At 45.1% G+C, this 23,030-nt stretch overlaps 1 protein-coding gene across 2 annotated transcripts in view; it reads left to right on the top strand.

Annotated features, from left to right (window-relative positions):
* The first annotated feature begins 3,489 nt into the window (after positions 1–3,489).
* The window catches only part of cadm2b (cell adhesion molecule 2b), a 1,840,301-nt gene continuing 1,820,760 nt past the window's right edge, over positions 3,490–23,030 (top strand). Inside the window, exon 1 of one of the 2 annotated variants that reach the window (XM_038801311.1) lies at positions 3,490–3,954. In XM_038801311.1, the coding sequence (XP_038657239.1) occupies positions 3,885–3,954 (70 nt within the window). In that variant the 5' untranslated portion in view covers positions 3,490–3,884. The remainder of the gene's footprint in view (positions 3,955–23,030) is intronic. The other variant, XM_038801316.1, reaches the window with a different exon arrangement.

Below are 23,030 nucleotides of genomic sequence, written 5' to 3'. Positions count from 1 at the left end.
CGTACAGACTCCACACAGACAGTGACCCAAGCCAGGAGTCGAACCTGGGACCCTGACACTGTGAAGTGACAGTGCTAACCACTGTGCTACTGTGCCACCCACTCAAGGAATCTGATGGGGGCAGACAGAAGGCATAATCAAAGAACAACAGAGGTATAATTGCTCAGATCCTGCAAAGCTAAGAGCGGCAGTTACGATCTAGCAGTCTCAGAAAGCCGACAGGCCAGTTTCCAGCCATCAAGCCAGAAGGCCAAGTTTACCGAAAACAAGCTTCTAAGTCTTAGAGCCAAAGCAGTGCAGAAATCCTTGTAAAGCAGTTTTAAAATATTTTTATTGGACCAGGAAAAAGATGGGTCCTGGATTTGAGTATCATCCCTAAATGGTGTTGTAAATAGAACTGGTTATTCAATTTAGATTGTTTGGGGAATCAGGGAAGTCTTACAGAGTTCAAGTAATGTAGCTATATTTTGCAACAAGGGACATGTTCTATAGAAACTGTGTGTGTTCAATAATTCATACATCTTAAATTGCACTTGAGTAGAATAGTCTGGTTTGTGTGTATTTGTCTTTTCTTTAGTTTAATACATAGTCTTTAATAATTATTACACGATGGCTGGCTATTTTTTTCTCACTGGGGTCTCACTTCACTCCTCGCACCAAAATAAAACAAAACTATACACCCCCATGAACTGGTGTTCCAAGTTGGGATACTCTCACAGATAACATCAGCTTGCTTTGTGACACAAGAAGGATATGTACCATTGCTTTTTCCAGTCATTGGAAAATGTACAAAACACCCTGCAAGATCTGGGTCATCTTTGGCAGAGTCTAATACCAATCTTTGTACACGATTGTTACATAAAAAAACTGCAGTCCAGCATTTAAGAATATGGAAATATTCAAGGCCATCTCCAGCAGAATTGTTCTAATAGGTAACTACATCCGATATTTTCTAGTTCTTCGCTTCTCCCATCATGTGTCCCACATGATGGCTCTCTGCATCCAATCCACCAGCTGGAGTTTGGCCAAAGGTGCCAACAGCAACAAGTTTAGCATTCACAAATGATGCAGCAACTAGGATTAGGAATCCCTTTGCTGGGTGAGTGCAGCTCCAACACTCAAGAAGCTCAAACCACCCAGGACAAAGAAGTCTGCTTGAACATTCACTCCCTTCACCAATGCCACACAGCAGCAGCAGTACGTGCTGTCCACAAGATGCACTGCAGCTACCCACAAAGGCTCTTTTGACCCCTGACCTTTACCACCTGGAAGGACAAGGGCAGCAGACACATGGGAACACCACCACCTGCAGGATCCCCTCCAGTCCACACACCATCCTGACTTGGAACTTTATTTCTGTTCCTTCATTGTCCCTGGATCAAAATCCTGGAACACCCTCCCAAACAACACTGTGGATCTACTTACATCAGATGGACTGTAGTGTTCAAGAAGGCAGTACGCCATCACTTTACCAAGGGCAATTAAGGATGGACAGCAAATGCTGGCCAAGCCAACAGTGCTCTCATTTGTGAAAGAATGAAAAGAATCAGTTTGCTGTTACTCAGCCAACTTGCTGTCCATGCTGCCACTAGCCCTTTTATTCCACGGATTTCAACTTTGCTGACGAGTTTGTTATTGTTGGAATGCTTGAGGGAAAAACATGTAACGAGCTTTCCCTATTATTGATCTGGGGAGCGCGACTTGCTAATACAGGGCAGGAAAAATACTTTGTTTTGCAAATAACAAAATTCAGGCTCCCCGAACCCATTTCTGATTGCCTTACTTTGCAGTTTATAGGCTCAACGTTTTAAAATAGGTTTTAAACAAAGGAATCTCAGCCACCAGTAGTGGGCAGAATATCAACGCGGGGCTGATGCATCTGAAACACACAATTATTTTTTTTTAGAGTCAATGTTGAATGAACCAGTAATTTCGGAACCCACGTATTTTCACTGGCACTGTTGATGTGCTGTGATACAACACAGTGCAATGATGGTCATTCTAGTGCCCTTGGAGCAACATTACAACTACTGCCACGTCTGAAGCTGTCATGATTTGTACATTTCTTGTCTTGGAGAGAAAAAAACGCCATAAGCCACATCTCGACCTGCAGTTGACAAGGTTATTAATATGTCAGAACGCTGTCAGCGTTATGTTACCGCCAACATGTTGTACATTTCAACAATTCTATAGGGTTGATGTAAATAATCTATTATAGCAGCGAACCGCCGTTGTAAAGCCACGATAATGTTGCTGTGCCATACAGTGTGTGCAGCCAACTTTACATGCTTGAACCCAGGTTGTATTTATTTTTCCAGCACCCCGGTTGGAAATAAACCGCCTCCCAGATCGTCCACCTTCTTTAAATATATATAATTGGTGCTTTGCTGGCAAACTGAGTTTAGTTCCGAGTCCCTGATTTGCATTATGAGCAGCTTCTGTAGGGCTCGATCACACCGTCTGTCTGAACTGGCCTTTGGAAATGAAAATGGGAAAGTTGCACCTTTTGCTGCTGAAGAATGCACATTTATTTTTAAAAGTTGCAGTTTCAGGAGGAATTCGGGCTGGGAGATTGTTGCCACAAAAAGCTCTCAGGCTGCAGGGAATTGACACTGGTGGCATATCCAGGGATGGCATGGACCCAGCCTGGCCCCCCGCCCGCGCGCCCCCCGGGCTCCCCGCCCGCGCGCCCCCCGGGCTCCCCGCCCGCGCGCGCTCCTGGCTAGGGCCGCTGTCTTTTCAGCACCGCCGCTGCCCCGCCCCCTTGTGACCGCCGCCCTCTCCCCATTGGCTCTCCGGCCAGCCGGGGCCGCCACCCGATTGGATAGCTAGCCCTGTCAATCACCGGCCGACGCCCGATTGGATAGTCAGCCCTGTCAATCACCAACCTCCCTCCTCTTCCCACCCCCTCATTCAGGGAGACCGCTGTTCTTCACCCCCCCTCACCCCACATCCCCTTTAAATGCTTCTTAAAGGTACCCCGACCCTATTGCAGCGCCAGCGAGGGGGTAGCGGCAAACCCCACAGATTTCAAATCCAGCCTCGCGGGCTGATCTGTATGCACGCGAACACCAGCCGCTTATTTGTTTTGGGGGGGGGGGGGGGAGAAGAGGAGCAAAATCGCCCTCAAACCATTATATTTATTACGGTCTATTTACACGCCCCGAAAGGAAGACCCTGTCGCCAGAGTCTCGTTCCTCGCTTTTCACAAAAATATAATAAAATTTGTATTTCTCAATGGCTGAGATCTTCTGTCCGTCCAGCAGGTTAGGGTTACCGCCAGCTCGGTCCCGCCTCTTCACTGTGTGTGTGTGGGGGGGGGGGGGTCTCCTCCTCTCCGGTCCCGCCCCCCCCGCGCTCCTCCGCCGTCCGATTGGCCGCCGCGCCGTAGACGGGCGCCGGCATTGGTGAGACCTGACGCCAATCATCTGTGAGACCCCGCCCTCCATCCCCCCCCCACCCCCCCCCCCCCCCCCCCGCGCGCTCTGCAGGTTAGGTTGGCCGGTGCGGAGCCAGCCCGCCAGCGCGCTCGAGAGTCCGGGCCAGCCAGCGCGAGCCCAACGGTCGGATTAACGGAACCGGGCGCTGAGGTAAAAAAATAATCACTGTCAAAACAATAAATAAATCGCGACAGCTCGAAAATAAAGAAGACAACTGTCCCGAATACAGAGCCGGGCGGACACACATGTACATTCGGCGCCGGGATAAATATTTATAAATATCCAGAGCTCAAAAATACCCTTGGAGGGAGAAGCCTCAGCCCCCATCATCACCACCACCACCACCACCCCTGGATATCGGCAGCTTCCTCGGTGCGAGGAGGAGGAGGAGGAGAGGAAAGTAAAGCCACAGGAAGAAATAAGAGAGGAAAAAGAAGAAGAACCATGCTCACCAAACAGAACATGTCCCTTTTCTGCTTGTACAGCTTCTGTGGGTTTCTTCTTCAACTCCCAGGTAAGAATAAACTTTTATGTTTTTATCCACCTTTCTTTCTAAATATATGCAATTAAAAAGGTTTTTGTTTTGAGGGGGGAGCTGTTTGTCTGTGTTCTCTGGTTTGAAATTGTGAAGTGTCCGTGCGGCGGCGGTTCTGTCAGAGTGGCGATGCCCGCCCGGCTTCTTCTTGTTGTTCTTTTTTTGGGGTAGGGGGAGAGATATTTAAGATGCTTATTTGTGTTTTTTTTTGGGGGGGTGGGGGGAGAGGTCGTGGTAACGTTTGGAGGAAACTTGAGGTGGAAAAATAATAAGACATCGTTTGTGAAGATGTGAAGAGAGAGCGATGATCTCCATTGGTGTGTGTGCGGGTGTTGCAGGCACAGAATTGTGCCTTTCATTGAGTGTGTTGTGGAGACACATCCAGAACATTGGTTAAGAAATGTCTTGAATCTTGTACGTTGTGCTGCTTCCTTTCTGTCACTGGGAAAGCTGGGTTTACTCGTCTGGTCATTTTAAGGTGGATTTTATCCCCCCCCCCCCCCCCCCCCAGCCGTGTTGCTGCAGTTTTTTTTGCTCTTGCAAAGCAGACAGGGTTTGAAGGAAATTCTGTATTGTTTCCCCCCCCCCCCCCCCCCCTGTGATCTGGTTTGGAGAACTCAGCCTTTTCTCGCCAGTTGCTCTTCTTTGCACGTATGTGCACGTAAACGAATGACTTGTTAGGTACTTGCAGTAGTCTGCATCTTGGTGTCGTCTTAGTGCAACGTTTTATTTAAGGATTTGGGGATTAAAGATTCCTGTCACAGCCATAAACTACTGTATAATTATATACAATATGTAATGACTTTGGGCATTTTAATGATGTGTTAAATTCCACAATGCAGTCGTAATTAACAAGTTCATTATTCGAAGTTGCTATCAGTTGTTATCAAATGTTTATTAACATTCAGTTTAGAAAAAAAGCCTTAATGGTAATTGATTGCTGTTGCTGTGTACCCACTGATCAAACAGTGCGAAATTAGAGCATTTATCTTTGTTTTTGGATGGGAAAACAGTTTTTTTGTGATGCTTATGCATTTTATTTTGGAAACAGTCCACTTTCATAATAATAAGTGCACTGTTTTAATAACATCTTTATTTATGCAGTGGAATGTCTGCTTTGAAAAGGTAATACAGTTTGAGATGTTTTCAGTTCATTTTTAAGCAAATGTTTGGACAGATGGTGATTGTTGCTGAATTTGAAAAATTCTTGATTTCTTATTCACAAAACAACTTTTACTATGTATCAAAAAATCCTCATTTTGTACAGCAGGTGGAGGTGTTGGTATCTATATAAATATATTCAATATATTAATCTCAGCAGGTTGTAACATTTCTTGTTAAAATAGTTTTTGTTTATGTGTGTATACATGAAGTCCTACTAATTATCTGTATTTTGGATTGGTAGTTATGTCTATTTAACAGGGCAGTGGATGTCCAGCGGGGATCATTTTGTTATCTGAGTAATAAATTGGAGGGGTAATGTTAATTAAAGCTGCATTACATTTTATCAAACTGATTTAGTGTCATGGTGCATTGCACAGCTGGTGGGTTTCACATTAAAAGCTACAAAACTTAATTTGGCTAAAGCTGTACAATAGGATAGTTTGACATTGCTCCTCTAGTCTATTTATGAATGTTCAGTCAGTCATTCAAAAGATTGTGGAGGTGTGCTTTGGCAAATCTGAACAATGAGATGACTCATAGCACCCGAGTTAAACTTTTTCTTCTTAAAAATACAGGGAAGCAGACAATAAAAAGAAGGCATTAAAATATGTGTGTTGGACGTTTCAGTTAATTTGTTTTTATCATATAAATGGAGGGGACAATCTTACATATATAACTAATATTCAGTGGCTCTGAGTAGCTTGTTATATGGAGGTTAATTATTCGCTTAGGTTTTGTGACCAATTTAAGATTCTAACCTCAGAAGAGCATCCCCTACTGCGCTATTGTAAAATTTCTGTTTCTCTACATCAGCCATCTTTGTGGGTTACCTTGCTAATGCTGACTACTTCTGTGACCACAGCGTTCATATTTTCTGTGTGTACCTTACTCGTGTTGTAAAGAAGAGTGCTAGATTTGGACCAATAACCAAAGTATTATCTTCTGGCCTAACTATGTTATACCTTATTGCAGGGGTTGGGCTGGGCAAATACGTCGAAGAGGTTTAAAGCTTGTTTAAGGAGTGCTTGGAAGTACTTCATTGAATAATGGTCAAAAATTACTCAAATCTCCAGCAGACGTTCCAGAAACATTTTTAAAGAAAAGTTAGTCATTTGAAATGATGTAACACAGACGTGAGTGTGAAATATCATACAAATAGGTCTTCATGGGAGCAGAAGGGATGGTGATTGACTCTTTTACAATTGGACTAATTGGGCCAGAAGGCTTGTTTCTGTGCTGTAGACTCAATGTGACTCTATTCCTAATTTTCTCCTTTACTCTCTCTCCTAAAATTCCTTATTCAGTTCTGGGGTGCAGTTGCAGTCTTCAAAGCTTTAATGATCATGTTTTGAGTGTTGGAAGGCTGCGCCACAATGTGATCCTGATTTCAGCCTTTTCCAAAAGCCACAAGTACACATTGTCAATTGGAGTAGCTGGATAGGATAGGCAATCTTGCCAAGTACCTTGATTGCCAGATCTAATGTATTTCTGACTGAAATCAGTTAAATAATTTGAATCAAGGGGTATAACCTAGGACTGTCCTGGTCACAACATTGAGAACTGAGAACATTCAGCATATTGAGCCTGTTCTACTATTCAGTACCATCATGGTTATCATCCAATTCAATGCTCACACTATCTCCATGTACCTTTATGTAATTGGTATTTAGAAATCTGTCAATCTTTGCTTTAAACATATTCAATGACTGAGCTTCCACAGACCTCTGGGGTAGAGAAATCCAAAGAATTACAGCCCTCTGAGTAAAATAATTTCTCCTAATTTCAGTCCTAAATGGATTCCCTCACATTTTCAAATTGTGTGCTCTGGTTCTAGATTCTTACCTGCATCCACCTTTTAAGTATTTTGAAGGTTTCAATGGGATCACCTCTCAATTTTTAAACTGCAGAGAATACAGGGCTGGCTTCCACAATCTCTCTTCATAGGACAGTTGCCCCATCCCGGGAACTGGTCTGGTGAACCTGTATTGCACTCCTTCAATGGCAATAATTTCCTTCATAAAATAAGGGAATAAAACTGCACAAAGTACTCCAAGTACGATCAACCCAAGGTTCCATACAATTGAAGCAAGACTTCACTACACCTGTACTCAATAGTCTTGTGATAAAAGCTACCATACCTTAGCTTTCCTAATTAATTGCTGCATCTGCATGTTACCGTTGAGTGGCTAATTGCTAAGGTCACCCAGGTCCCTTTGTGCATCTACACTTTCTAATCTCTCACCACATAAGACATGCTCTGCACATCCATTCCTCCTAACGTGGATAACCCCTCATTTTTCTACATTATATTCCATCTGCCATGTTCTTGCCCAATCACCAGATCTGTCCAAAGAAGCTGCTTTGCATCTTCCTCAACACATCCAAATAATTGATCTATAGTGTGAACAACTGTGGCCCAAATACTGATTCTTGTGGAACCCTCCCCCCCCTTTGTGACAGACTGCCAACATGGCAATGGCTTATTCCTACTGTTTTCTGCCTGTTAACCAATCCTGAATATATGCCAGTATCTCATGTGCTTTAATTTTAGGAATCACCTCTTGTGAGGGACTTCTAAAAATCCAAGTATAACACCCCTTCATTAATTTTGTAAGCAACATCCTCAAAAAACTCAACAAATTTGTCAAACATGATTTCCCATTCATAAATTCATGTTGACAATGCCTAATCAGATCATTACTATCTAGGTGCCCATTTATCATATTCTTTGTAACAGATTCCAACATTTTCTCCACTGCTGATGTAAGGCTAATCGATCGTAGGTCTGAATTTCTCGTTCTCTCTCCCTTCTTAAATAGTGTGATGACATTCGCTACCCTCCGACCTGCAGGAACCGTTCCAGAATCAGTAGAATTTTGGATTCACCATTTCAATAGCTCTTTGAACACACTGGGATATAAAATATTAGGTCTGGGGGACTTACCAACCTTCAATCCCATTACTTTCTCCAATACTTATTTTTAAAAAATCAATTTCCTTCAATTCCTCATTCTCTGTAGTCCCTTGGACCTCTAATTCTGCAGGGAGGTTTATTGTATTTCCTCAGTGAAGACAGACAAAGTAATCATTAAGCTTCTCTGCCATCTCTCTATTCCCCATTATAAATTCTTCTGACTCTGTAATGGACCCACATTTGTCTTAGCCAAACGTTTCCTTTTTTCATATCTAAAAACAAGCTTTCAGAGCCTGTTTTTATGTTTTTTGCTATGTTATATTCTATTCCCCCTTTGTCATTTTCTTGGTCCTCCTTTTCTGTATTCTGAAATGCTCCCAATTCTCTGGTTTACAACTATTCCTGGCAACTTTATAGGCCTTATTATAAACTTATACAATATACAATCCTAAACTTCCTTTGTTAGCCTTAGTTGAGTGATTTTTCTTTTTGGAATTTTGTGCCTTGATGTAAAATTTCCCTCAACTACCTGGTAATTATAGGCCGGTTAGTTTTACTTCGGTGGTCGGTAAGTTAATGGAAAAGGTCCTGAAGGACAGCATTTATGACCATATGGAAAGATGCAGCTTAATCCGGGATAGTCAACACGGATTCGTGAAGGGTAAGTCTTGCCTCACAAATTTGATTGAATTCTTTTGAGGAGGTAACTAAGTGTGTAGATGAAGGTAGAGCAGTTGATGTCGTATACATGGATTTTAGTAAGGCATTTAATAAGGTTCCCCATGGTCGGCTTATGAAGAAAGTAAGGATATGTGGGATAGAGGGAAATTTGGCCAATTGTATAAGTAACTGGCTATCACATAGAAGACAGAGGGTGGTGGTGGATGGAAAATTTTCAGACTGGAGACCAGTTACCAGCGGTGTACCACAGGGATCAGTGCTGGGTCCTCTGCTATTTGTGATTTTTATCAATTACTTGGAGGAGGGGGCTGAAGGGTGAGTCAGTAAATTTGCTGATGACACCAAGATTGGTGGAGTAGTGGATGATGTGGAGGGCTGTTATAGGCTGCAAAGAGACATTGATAGGATGCAGAGCTGGGCCGAAAAATGGCAGATGGAGTTTAATCCTGATAAGTGCGAGGTGATTCATTTTGGTAGAAAATATTTGAATGCGGATTACAGGGTCAATGGCAATGTGGAGGAACAGAGAGATCTTGGGGTTCATGTCCACAGATCTCTGAAGGTTACCACTCAAGTGGATAGAGTCGTGAAGAAGGCCTATAGTGTGTGAGCGTTTATTAACATTTGGCTTGAGTTTAATAGCCGCGGGATTATGCTGCAACTGTACATGACCCTTGTGAGACCACATTTGGAGTATTGTGTGCAGTTCTGGTCACCTCACTGTAGGAAGGATGTGGAAGTATTGGAAAGGGTGTAAAGGAGATTTCCCAGGATACTGCCTGGTTTGCAGGATAGGTCTTATGGGGAAAGGTTGAGGGAGCTCGGGCTTTTCTCTTTGGAGCGGAGGTGGATGAGAGGCGACTTAATAGAGGTTTATACGATGATGAGGGGGATACATAGAGTGGACGTTCAGAGACTATTTCCTCGGGTGGATGTAGCTGTTACAAGGGCGCATAACTACAAGGTTGAGGGTGGGAGATATAGGAGGGATGTCCGAGGTAGATTCTTTACTCAGAGAGTGGTTAGGGTGTGGAATGGACTGTCTGCTGTGATAGTGGAGACGGACACTTTAGGAACTTTCCAGCGCTTATTGGATAGGCACATGGAGCACACCAGAATGACAGGGAGTGGGATAGCTTGATCTTGGTTTCGGACAATGCTCGGCACAACATTGAGGGCCGAAGGGCCTGTTCTGTGCTGTACTGTTCTATGTTCTATGTTCTATTTCTTGTATAGTCATGTATTTTCCCAGTCCACCTCAGCCAATTAGCCCCTCACACCTTCATAATTTCATTTTGTTGCAGACATGAGGGGGATTAATTTAAACAGCCCTGATTTCTCCTCTCACTACCCGTCCGTTAACAGAAAGCCGTGTTTTAAAATTTTTTTGATCTCCCAACCCTCAAATTTGTAATGTTCCAATTCTCCATGAATAACTTGCGAAGCAAAAACAAGGTTAGATAAAATAAAAAGGTTGGTTTATTTCACACACAAAACACAGGAAAGGAGCTTTGCAACGTCTGCCCCTTTTTGCACTCATACAATAAAAGAGGGAAAAGGGAAAGTTCACAATAAAAATACAAGTTATGGTTTTATGTGAGTCCAGAATTAAAAGTCTAATGGAGTGTTTGTTCAGAGGTTTGGTTAGTTGACTGTCTTAGTGGATAGCACAATTGCTTCACAGCTCCAGGGTCCCAGGTTCGATTCCGGCTTGGGTCACTGTCTGTGTGGAGTCTGCACATCCTCCCCATGTGTGCATGGGTTTCCTCCGGGTGCTCCGGTTTCCTCCCACAGTCCAAAGATGTGCAGGTTAGGTGGATTGGCCATGATAAATTGCCCTTAGTGTCCAAAATTGCCCTTAGTGTTGGGTGAGGTTACTGGGTTATGGGGATAGCATGGAATTGTTGACCTTGGGTAGGGTGCTCTTTCCAACAGCCGGTGCAGACTTGATGGGCCAAATGGCCTCCTTCTGCACTGTAAATTCTATGATCTATGATGATAGAGTGATCTGTTTTTGCAGAATTGAGACTTCCACGACAAGAGAAGGCACGTAGAATTGAATTTGGCTTAAAAGCATCAGTTCCAATGTTCCAGTAGATCACCGTGTAATGAGGGTCAGGAAGTTGTACCTGGACAGAGCTCCTTCCACTGTTACCTGTTCGATTGGAAGATGGTAGACCGACACAGGCTATTGCCTGGAGTCCTGTTCTCTTTGGAGGTCAAACCGTAACTGAAGATGCGATCAAACTGTTTATGGTTTTGGGTTGACTAACCCAATGTGTTTGGAAGCAGGCAATGGGCCATTAACACCACATTGGATAATCGGAGTCACAAACAGCTGCCTTTGTTCTTGGAGACACAGCATCTCTGGTGACCCAAATTCTTCTTTAGAAATGCAAAGAAGCTTTGTGCAGCTCCAGGAAAGGTCATTAGTGCCTTTAAAAAAAAGATAACAGGACTCTGCTGGTTTGTCTGAAAAGTTAGAAATTCCTCCTGTGTGTGTCATGGCTAGTTAGGGTAAATAAATCCTTGTCCAGAAAAAAAAATGTTAATTTTACCTAGAGTGAAATTGATGAAAATATGTATTTATATTTTCCTTCCCATCGCAACCTTAGTTCAAACATAACAATCTGGCTTCAGATTAAACTACCTCATTTTCAAGCATAATGTAAAATTCTAACATATTATGGTCACTCATCCCTAAAGGTTGTTTTACAGCAAGATTATTAATTAGTCCTTTCTCATTACACACTACTAGATCGAAAATAATCTGTTCTCAGTTGATTCCTGAACATACTGCTATAGAAAACGATCTCTAGCACACTCCAGAAACTCATCCTCCACAGCATTAGCACTCATTAGATTTACCCAGTCTATATGCAGATTGAAGTCACTTGTGATTACTGAGTTACCGATGCTACATGCTGCTCTAGTCTTCTGATGAAGACCATGCCCCACACGGCAACTATTGCTTATGGCCTGGAAACAGCTCCTATCTTGTTGTGAATGCTGCATACATGCATGCAGATAGAGTGCCCTTAAATCTGTATTTTAAACATTATTCCACATTCTAAGCTCAGGCGATGCTCACCTTTGCTTTGCTTGCCTTCTAATTTCACTTGCTACTTTTCTACTTCTTGTTATCAGCTTTACTTCCTTCCAATTTGAGCTACCCTTCAAATACCACCCCCCCGACAAGCTAGTTTAAACCTTCCCCAATAATGTCAACAAATCTCCCTGCAAAGATATTAGCCCCAGTCCTGTTGAGGTACAATCAGTCCATCTTGTACAGGTTCCACCTGTCCGAGAACTGGTCTTAATGCCACAAAAATGTGATGCCCTTCCTCCTGCATCAATTATAAAGCCACATGTTCAATCACTCAATCCTCCTATTCCTATGCTGATTTATAACCAGCACTAGGAGTAAGCCTGAGATTACTGCATTTGAGGTCCTGCATCCTAACTCCCTGAATTCTGCTTTCAAGACCTCATCCCTCTTGCTACCTATGTCATTGGTACCAATGTGGACAGAATCTCTGGATGTTCACTCTTCCTCAGAAGGATGTCCTATAGCCACTCCATGACATCCTTGACATTGGCACCAGGAAGGAAACACACCATCCTGCAGTCACATACAGCTACAGTAAAACTTTTGACTCCCTGGCCATCAAATCCTCTGTCACTCTGCCACTCTTCCTCCTTCCCTCCTGTGCAGCTGAGCCACCCATGCGGCCACAGACTTGGATCTGGCTGCACTATCCTGAGGAACCATTGTCCTCGCCAGTTTCCAAAATGGAAGACCGATTGGCAGGAAAGACCATCTCTGGGCTCGGGGCACTCCTGTACAACCAGCCTGGTTCTCCTAGACTATGCAGTTACCCATTCTCTGTCTGCCTGCATGCTCCAAATGTAGCTCCCTGAACATACTACCCACATAAATCTCTGCCTTGCTGATGCACCAGAGTTACTCCAGCTGTCATTCTAATTCTGAAACCCAGAGCTCCAGCTTTTGCCGCTGGTGACACTTCCTGCAGATGTCTTCATCTAGGACACATTGTGTTTCCATGACTTCCCACATACTGCAGGATATACATTATAATAACTATTTAGTAACTTTATGGTACCAAGTAAGAGCTGACTACTGGGCGCTGAAAAATATAGAAAAATAAAGTGGTATCTCTCTCAACTAATTCATTCACTCACCAAACCCCATCTTGACACTCTATGCACCCAAAGTAGTGCTCCATACATACCAAGCAGCCCTTAGAAACCCATGTTTTTATTCTTTCTGAAAAACAAATGATTCAAGCTCTAAAAAGTAGTTTAAGCTTGCTACCTAATTAACTAGCTCCAACTGCTCTGAGAGCTTGAATGCACCTGTTTTAAAGCTGGATTAAATTTAACTTTTCTTAATTTAGGAATATTTTGTAGTTGATTACTAAATTGAAGAAAAAAATCTAGACTTATAAATTCAAATTAACCCTTAAAGCCCAGGTAGCACTTGAATTCTCCAGCAAAGACCCAGTACAGACATGATGGGTCGAAAGGTTCCTTCTGTGAAGCAGGCTTCTATGGCAGTGACCATGTCTGTTGTGTGGAATACAATTATTATGAATGTTTTACTAAAATGGTGCATAATGGAACATACAACAGTCATATGTATTTTATTGGTTGTATCTCGTTGCTTTGTATGTTCCACTCAGATCCTGAAGAGCATTATGAATCTCCAGTTTTAAGTTCAAAGGTTTTAATTAATTGATATATTTCACGATTTGGTTCATTAATAAATAATTAAGTTGCAATGCAGGGAACCACGTTTATGCAAATTGCCCAATCAATGAAGAATTTTCCCCTGATTCCCATTGACCCCAGTTTTGCCAGGGTAATTGATGCCATACTCACTCTCACCTCCCTTCAGGAGTTCAGTTCTATTGTCCCTATTTGGACTAAGGCTGTAATGTGTCAGGAGCTGAGTGGGCTTGGTGGAGCGCACATTGAACAGCAGTGGGTTCTGAGTAAGTGCCGCTTGATACCACAGTCAATGACGCCTTCCATCACTTTTCTGATGATCCCGGGTAGACTGATGGGGTGGTAATTGGTTAGGTTGGATTTGTGCTGCATTTTGAGCACAGGACAAATGTGAGCAATTTTCCACATTGCCGGGTAGACGCTAGTATGGTAGCTGTACTAGGACAGTTTGGCGAGGGAATACACTTAGGGCGCGATTCTCCGCCCCCCACGATGGGTCGGAGAATAGCGGGAGGGCCTTCCCGACATTTTTCCCGACCTCCCGCTATTACCCCCCCCTCCACGACCACCCCACGACACGAATCGCTGCTCGCCGTTTTTTTATGGCGAGCAGCGATTCTTCCCTATCCGATGGGCCGATTTCCCAGGCCTTTACGGCCGTTTTTACGAATTTAAACACACCTGCTATCGCAGTTCGTGAAAACGGCCGCAAAGTGCCGTTCTGCACAACCATGCCACCGATCGGCCATGCCAAGGGTGGCATGGGCCCGCGATCGGTGCCCACCGATCGCGGGCAGCGGGTTCGATTCCCGCGCACTCTTTGTCCCTCCGCCGCCCCGCAGGATCAGACCGCGGGGCGGCTGAGGGGCATGACGGAACGTGCATGCGTGGGTTTGACGCATATGCACGATGACATCATCTGCGCATGCGCGGGTTGGAGCCGTCCAACCCGCGCATGCGCGGCTGACGTCATCGTGCGCGTCAGCCGCTGTGAGTCTTGGCGGCCGGGCTTAGCGAACGTTCGCTAAGCCCGCGCTGCCGTTCTTCCCGGGGCCGCAATGCTGGCCCCGACCGGGGGGGGGGGTGAATCGGGTCCCGGGAGGGGGCATTTGCGGAGAATCGCGCCCTTAGTTTTGGAGCAAAGTCTTCAGTTCACACAGTCTTTGCAGTTTGCAATGGTATCACCTGGAGTGAATCTAATTGGCTGAAGACTGACATCTGTAATGCTGGGGATCTGTGGAGCAGGCTGATGTGATGAATGTAGGAATTTCAGATATCTTGTATTTTATGTATTTGGTGCAGTAAGGATTAAAAGCATGGGATTGTATGCGATTACTGCAGTAATGTTTTTAAAAATCCTGATTTGAAAGGCAGCAGGCATTTTTTGGGGGTCAGAAGTGCAATTAAAGCATTGTAAAAGTAAGCTAATAATTCATTCCAGCCAGGGATATTGTTTGAAGTTGGGCTAATGGAATTATGTTTATATTAAGAGGGTTCCCTGGGGAGTAGATAATTAGAGAAATTGTGTTTAGTTTTAGTAAGATCATAGGAAGGATGTAATTGCACTACAGAGGGTGCCGAGGAGATTCACCAGAATTTTGCCTGGGATTGAGCTATGGTTCATGAATAAATAATTATGTTGCAATACTAAGGGAACCACGTTTATGCAGATTACGCCAACCAGGGGAGAATTTTCCCCTGATTCCCATTAACACCTATACTTACCGTCACAGCTTCCGAAGTCAGATCGGCCTTCTTGAAATTAAACCCTCGGAAAGTGACTGGTCATGACGTGGTTCCTGGCTGTGCACTCAGATCCTGCGCGGACCAGCTGGCAGATGTGTTCGTGGACATCTTCAACCTCTCACTACTCTGTTCCGAGGTCCCCACCTGCTTCAAGAAGACCACCATCATACCAGTGCCAAAGAAGAACCAGGCAATATGCCAAAATGACTATCGTTCGGTGGTCTTGACATTGATCACTATGAAGTGCTTTGAGCTGTTGGTCATGAGGCACATAAACTCCATACTCCCAGAATGCCTAGATCCACTGAAATTCGCATGCCGCCACAACCGGTCCACAGCAGACACTATTTTCTGGCCCTACACTCATCCCTGGAGCATCTTGACAACAATGACTCCAATGTCAGACTCCAATTCATTGACTGCAGCTCCGCCTTAAACACCATAATTCCAGCCAAGCTCATATCAAACCTCCAAAACCTAGGACTTCGCTCCTCACTCTGCAACTGGATCTTCAACTTTCTGATCTATAGACTACAATCAGTAAGAATAAACAACAACACCTCCTCCACAATGGTCCTCAATACCGGGGCACCGCAAGATTGTGTCCTTAGCCTCTTACTATACTCCCGATACACACGCGACTATGTGACAAAATTTGGCTCCAACTCCATCTACAGGTTTGTTGGCGATACGACCGTAGCGGGTCGAATTTTGAACAACGATGAGTCAGAATAAAGGAGGGAGATAGAGAACCTAGTGCAATGGTATAACAACAATAATCTCTTCCTCATTATCAGCAAAACTAAAGAGCTTGTCATTGAATCATGGAATCATAGAATTTACAGTGCAGAGGGAGGCCATTCGGCCCATAAAGTCTGCACCGGCCCTTGGAAAGAGCACCGTACCCAAGCCCACACCCCCACCCTATGCCCGTAACCCCACCCAACCTTTTTGGATACTAAGGGTAATTTAGCATGGCCATTCCACCTCGTGCGAACGGGATATGGCGCCGACTCATCGATCGACAGTTCCAACGTGCCACAGCAAAAAACCACACCCACTTCATCAGAAGATAAACACAACCATCGTTATGTACCCTTCGTCATCCAGTACTTCCCCGAGTGGTCAAACTACGACACCTTCTTCGGAGCCTTCAACATGTCATCGATGAAGACGGACATCTTGCCAAGGTCATCGCCATACCCCCACTACTTGCCTTCAAACAACCGCGCAACCTCAAACAAACCATTGTTTGCAGCAAACTAACCAGCCTTCAGAACAGTGACCACAACACCACACAACCCTGTCATGGCAAGACGTGCCAGATCATTGACATGGGTACCACGATTATACGTGAGAACATCATCCACCAGGTATGTGGTACATACTCGTGCATCTCGGCCAACGTTGTCTGCCTCATACGCTTTAGGAAAGGATGTCCCGAAGCGTGGTACATTGGCGAGACCAAGCAAACGCTGCGACAATGGAAGAATGGACATCGCGCAACAATCGCCAGACAGGAATGTTCCAGCCTCTGATCTTCGGATAAGCGTTCTCCAAGGCGGCCTTCAGGACGCGCGACAAAGCAGAATTGCCGAGCAGAAACTTATAGCCAGGTTCCGCACAAATGAGTACGGCCTCAACCGGGACCTTGGATTCATGTCGCATTACATTCACCCACCACCATCTGGCCTGGGCTTGCGAAATCATACCATCTGTCCTGGCTTGAGACAATTCACACCTCTTTAACCTGTGATTATCCCTCTCTCCAGTTGCTCCATCTGGACCTGTAAAGACTTAATTACCTGCAAAGACTCGCAAAGTATCTTCCTGCATTTTTAACTTCGTCCATATATTTCTGGTTTCTGGAACCTACCTCTTCATTCACCTGAGGAAGGAGCAGTGCTCCAAAAGCTAGATTCAAAACAAACCTGTTGGACTTCACAAAACAGAGTTGCTGCTGGTCGGGCCCTGCCAGCATGACGTCCTGGGAGAACGTGCAGACTCCACACAGACAGTGACCCAGCAGGGAATCGACCCTGGTGCTGTGAAGCCACTATGCTACAGTGCTGCCTGTTATGTCCATTAATCATCCATAGATCAAAAATAATAACGTCAAAATAAAAGAAAGGGGAATTAAGGGAATTGACAGGAAGGATCCTGAAAATGTCATAGTGCTGCAAAGTCCCAATTCCTTATACTACTGCTGCTAAAGCCCATGGATGTGTCCCAGCCCTGTTAAAATGTGGGCTGCTCCAATTGCAGTGTAATTTATTCTCCTACTCCAGTGTTTTTCAAAAAAACGTTTTCCGGGTCCCACATCTGCCAACCAGTCAACCTTCGCGACACATGCCACGTTCCCTTACCTTTCATGCGAAAAGGGAGCTTGCGTGGTCCTCACGATCTCATTTGAATCAGGTTAAAAGGAAGAGAGGGCAATGTACATGTTAGGTGCAGACCTCAGCCAGTTCCTTTGTGCCCCCTTCATCTTTATGAAAACGGAAAATACAACCTTGCACATGTATGTCTTCCTGAAGGGCAATAGCAACAAAATGCTGGTTTTACTCCGCACTGGATAGTTCTGAGAGATGCTACTCCAGAATGTTGACAGCTTCATGGGCTTTTGGTGCGTTTTTAATGTATCTCGATGTACCTCAAGTCAGCAGCATAGTCTTTTAATTTGGAGTCAGCTCTAAGTTAATAACTGACTTTGGGGTTTCAACCTCAAAAGGAATTTTTCATCCACCACTTCTACAAAATTTGGAACTTCTCCTCTCATGAAGGGCAATAGCTACAAAATGCTCATTTTACTCAGCACTGGATGCTCCTGTGAGATGCTACTCCAAAATGCTGAGAGCCTCATGGGTTTTTGGCATGTTTTAAATGTGGTACATGTCAGTTACAGCAGTGTAGTCTTTTAATTTGAAGTCACCTGTCAGTTAATAACTGACTCTGAGGAATTTTTCACTCACCACTTCTCTTTCAAAGTCTGAAAATTCTGCTCTCATTTTCCAGCATTTTCCTGCATGTAACACATATGAGCTTTGCATCCTTATTTGGATTGGCACAATTGACAGAACAAGACATCATCTTTATACAGCTTTGCTCCTGAATTAAGTTTCTTCTTGGTAGGCTGTTAACCAGACGCTCTACACCGAGGTAACATTAGCATTGCACTGTCCTGCCCTGGACTCTCTTGAACAGCTCTCTCCAGCAGATTCTATTGTGAGATCCTGTCCAGTAGGCACACTGTCTATTTGAGTCTCTGGCCATCTCTTACTTTTAAGAAAACGATCCATCTTCACAGCTCTCTTGCCAGCAGCTGGAAAATAACAGCAACTCTGCTCTGTAATTTGGTGCCAAAAACACCTACACATAAAGTGTCCGTGCAGGGTGTATGACCTGCTCTTAGCTGCCAATTCTGGCCAGAAGACCCCACACAGTCTATTTATTTTCATTTAAGAAGTGCCAGTGGCCGCCATTCTCCATGTAAAAGCCAGTAGTGCCAGTTGGGTACTTCTCCCATGATTGGGACCACCGCGAGAATGGTCCGATTGATTCTTCCCCGACCCTCCCAATACCCGCCCACGACGCACCCGTGGGTTGCAACCCGCACTTTGAAAAACCCTGCCCAACTCTGTACTGCTAAATATCAGGTATCTAATTACAACTGGTGCCTTCCGCAAGCTATGATGCTGCTTATTCTGGCTTTAAAACTGCTAAGGGACAAAAATTTAATCTGTACAGATACAGGCTTACAGAATATTTTAAGGAGGAAATTTGGATGGGAACTGTTCCTATCTGCTGGGAAATTATGATTGAGATGTAAATGTATAACTTGAAATTGGGGACTGAATTATATCTATATTCCCAGACCAGTTATCCTGCCACCGGTAACCGTAACTGCCTGATTTTTCTCTCTGGTTGTGAAATGTGAGTTGGGCTGTTTGCGACTTCTAAAACATGGCTAACATTGACCAGGATATTCATTTTTTTCCTAGTAAAGGAAGGTTCAATGTGCAGTTTGCGAGCTGCAGTGCAGTGCGGGAGGACTGCGGGTGTGAAGGTGGGCTGGTACGAAGGCTGCCTTGGTTCTCAAGAACAGCAGGGCAGCTCCCAACATTGTTCTTATGCCCCCAAAGCCGCACCCCTTGCTCCCTCCCCACCTAACCCCATGGCCCCTCCATGCCCACGCGCATTCCCTCCACACCTCCCCATGTATAATCCCTTGCACAATCTCCGTTATGTACAACGCACAGGAGTCATGTGATTGCAATGGGTGCAGGTGAAAAAGAAGTAAACCTCAAATTTCAGTCATTAATGCTGTAAAAAGAACTGTAATCCCATAGAAAAATAAATTTAATCCCTTAAGTGGTTACTAAATTGTGTAACCACAACCATGTATTTAGAAACCATATCAAAAGCCGGTTCTGTCAATACAACCTCTTAAGATTGTCAGTCAGTCCTCTGAGCAGCAGGGTCACAGATGCGCAGAATTGTTACAACGCAGAATTAGGTTATTTGTGTCTGCTGGCTCTCTGAATGTACAAATCACTGAGTGCTATTTCTCCACTCTCTCCCTGTGATCCTGCACATTCTCCCTTTTCAGATAATTTTTCTATTTGTACTATTTTTTAAAAATATAGATTTAGAGTACCCAATCCTTTTTATCAATTAAGTGGCAATTTAGTGCTTTATTCACCTTTTTAATTGCACTCTCATTTGATTTTTTTAAATTTCCATTGACCTTTGTTACCTTCGGGCAGTGCCCCTAACAGGAACATCTCCTTTTTGCTTTGTCCCCAAGTTTGTTTCTTTTCTTCTATTTGATTAGTTGACTGCGGGGGGGGGGGGGGGGGGGGGGGGGGGGGGGGGGGGGGGGGGGGGGGGGGGGGGGGGGGGGGGGGGGGTGGGGGGGGTGTTGGGGGGAGGGGGGGGGGGAGGGGGGGGGGGGGGGTGGGGGGGGTCAGACCTCCAACGTCACTGGGAGAATGTGCAATCCCGGAGGCAGGATCGAACCCATGAGGCAGCAGTGCTAACTACTGTAACACCGTCCTGCCCCTCCCTTTTCAGATAATCAAATTAATTGTGGCATTTTCTCTGTTGGGAAATGTACTGTCATACATATTCATGCTTACACAATGCTGGTCAAAGTAGTGGCAAACTCACTTTTGCTGGACAGAGCTTCATGATGTTGCACTGCATTAAAAAGACACTTGCATTACCATATAGCATCCAACAGTGACATTTGACGGTGTTAAAGCATTTGTCCCCATATTCTCACCAGGCCTACCCAGAGCCACAAACTCTTTCAAGGAGGTGTAATTTTTGGGGCTTCCAAAGCATGCACCAACACATAATAATGATAGTAATATTCTTTATTGTCCCAAGTAGGCTTACATTAACACTGCAATGAAGTTACTGTGAAAAGCCCCTAGTCGCCACATTCCGGCACCTGTTCGTTTACACAGAGGGAGAATTCAGAATGTCCAAATTACCTAACAGCACGTCTTTCGGGACTTGTGGGAGGAAACCGGTGCACCCAGAGGAAATCCATGCAGACACAGAGAGAACATGCAAACTCCACACAGTGACCCAATCGAACCTGGGACCCTGGTGCTGTGAAGCAACAATGCTAACCACTGTGCCACCGTGCCACCTCATGAAAATAGTGTGGTGAAGAATTTCAAGTTTTTAATGGCCTTCCCAATGGCAACTCTGACCTCAGAAGACGTGCGTGTGGGCTTTGCATAAGACTCATGAAAAGGCCAGACAAAATTAGTGTCGGGTGAGGAAAACAGAGAAAACTTGTTTTTTCAGCTAAAACATCACAATTTCAGAAGTCTGGATTGACTTACTCTCTGCAGAGTTCCCAACCGCTTTCCTGTTTTTGCAATTATAGTATTTATGTGAATAATAATAATCTTTTATTGTCACAGGTAGGCTTACATGAACACTGCAATGAAGTTACTGTGAAAAGCCCCTAGTCGCCACACTCTGGCACCTGTTCGGGGACATGGAGAAAGAATTCAGAATGTCCAATTCACCTAGAAGCACGTCTTTCAGGACTTGTGGGAGGAAACCGGAGCACTGGAGGAAACCCATGCAGTCACAGGGAGAATGTGCAGACTCCGCACAGACAGTGACACAAGCTGGGAATTGAACCTGGGACCCTGGCGCTGTGAAGCATCAGTGCTAACCACTGTGCTACCATGCCACCCATATGGTCCAGTTGCTGGTCAATGATAGCCCACCCCCCAGGATGTTGATGGGGATTCAATGATGGTATTGTTGTTGAATATGTAATGGAGATGGTTAGATTCTCTTATTGGAGGTGGGTGTTGCCTGGTACTTCTGTCCTTAATTATGGAGGAAAGAGTGCAGCATGGTGGCGTAGTGGTTCGCATTGTTACCCCACGTCGCCGAGGACCCTAGAGCACCTCTTTCCCATTCATGGACTGTCAGGTGCAGCAGCTGACCTGGCACTGGCACCTTGACCTCCAAGATCTCCGGCTGAAAATGTGGGGCCAACAAGATAGTCACTCTGCCTAATCGTGAGGTCAGGTGACTCATGTAGAGCCCCCACCATTCCAGGAGCCAGGTGGCTTTGTCTCTCAGAGCGGTGTGAGTTTCTTGCAGGAAGCACGCCTCATACTTTCTGTCCCGGAAGACCAAAAAGTTCTGGCACCTGCGGAACATGTCCCTGCTGCCATTGATGTTGAGGCTGGCTGAGGTCTCCTCCATGTGAGCAGTAAAGTGCCATCTTCACCGTCGCCTTTTTAGTGCTTGGAGGGAATAGAGCACGAGCCACTGTGCTACCTCAGGAGTCGGGCACCTGAGGGCGGTCAGTAGTTGGATGTGGGGGAGGTGGAGCTCCATAGGGCGTTCGGGCAGGACGTTGTTAAGTATGATCATCTCGGCAGTGGCCTCAAGAGGGTCCACCTCACCACGTAGGCCCCGCCCACCCGACGACCCCGGTCATTGCACGAACACACACCTCTGTGGTGACGTTGGGGTGAGTGTAGCACTTAACCCTCAGTTTCCGGGTCAGCAACCAGAAGGGTGGCAAGGCTGCGGGAGTAGTGGAGGCCGAAGAGGCCACCATCACTGCATAGGTACTCTGAACTGCCCCGCCACCGGCGTAGATGGAGTGACGATCAGTGCAAGTGCCACACCCACCCCAACGTGGGGTTTGTCGTGTTGGTGCAGATTGGTAAATGGACAGGGGAAGAGTAAGGTGGAACAATGTACTCTTCCCTCTAGGAGGTATGGAAAGGAATGAGGGAAGAGAGAGCAAGGGACACAGTGGGAGGAGGAGCAGGATAGGATGGTGGATGGATTGGTGCCTGAGGTGGGAGACTCCTGATACTCCTGTGAAGCTGGAGAGTGGGAGAATAGGTGAACACAAGCAGATCTTCAGCCCGCAACAGGGCCCAGCAAAAACACAGTCTGTGCTCTCACCATACAGCGACCACAACGATGTAAGTAGGTGCTGGTTTGTGAGGTCTTCAGTCTGACTAGGTATCAGCAAAAACACAGTTTGTGCTCCCACCCTAGAACAATCACACCAATGGGATCCGATGTCCACCCTGCCATAAGAAGCTGCTGGTGTACGAGGTCTTCAGCATAGGAGGGACTTGGCAACACACTGTCCACCGGATGGATTGTTGGATTGGTTTATTGTCACGTGTACCGAAGTACAGTGAAAATTATTCTGCGTGTAGTTCAGACAGATCATTCCGTACACTAAAAGAAAAATACATGATGGGGCAAACAAATACACAATATAAATACATAGACA

The sequence above is a fragment of the Scyliorhinus canicula genome, chromosome 7 (assembly GCF_902713615.1).
Source record: "Scyliorhinus canicula chromosome 7, sScyCan1.1, whole genome shotgun sequence".
Classification (NCBI taxonomy): domain Eukaryota; kingdom Metazoa; phylum Chordata; class Chondrichthyes; order Carcharhiniformes; family Scyliorhinidae; genus Scyliorhinus; species Scyliorhinus canicula.
This window is presented reverse-complemented; position numbering and strand designations above follow the sequence as displayed.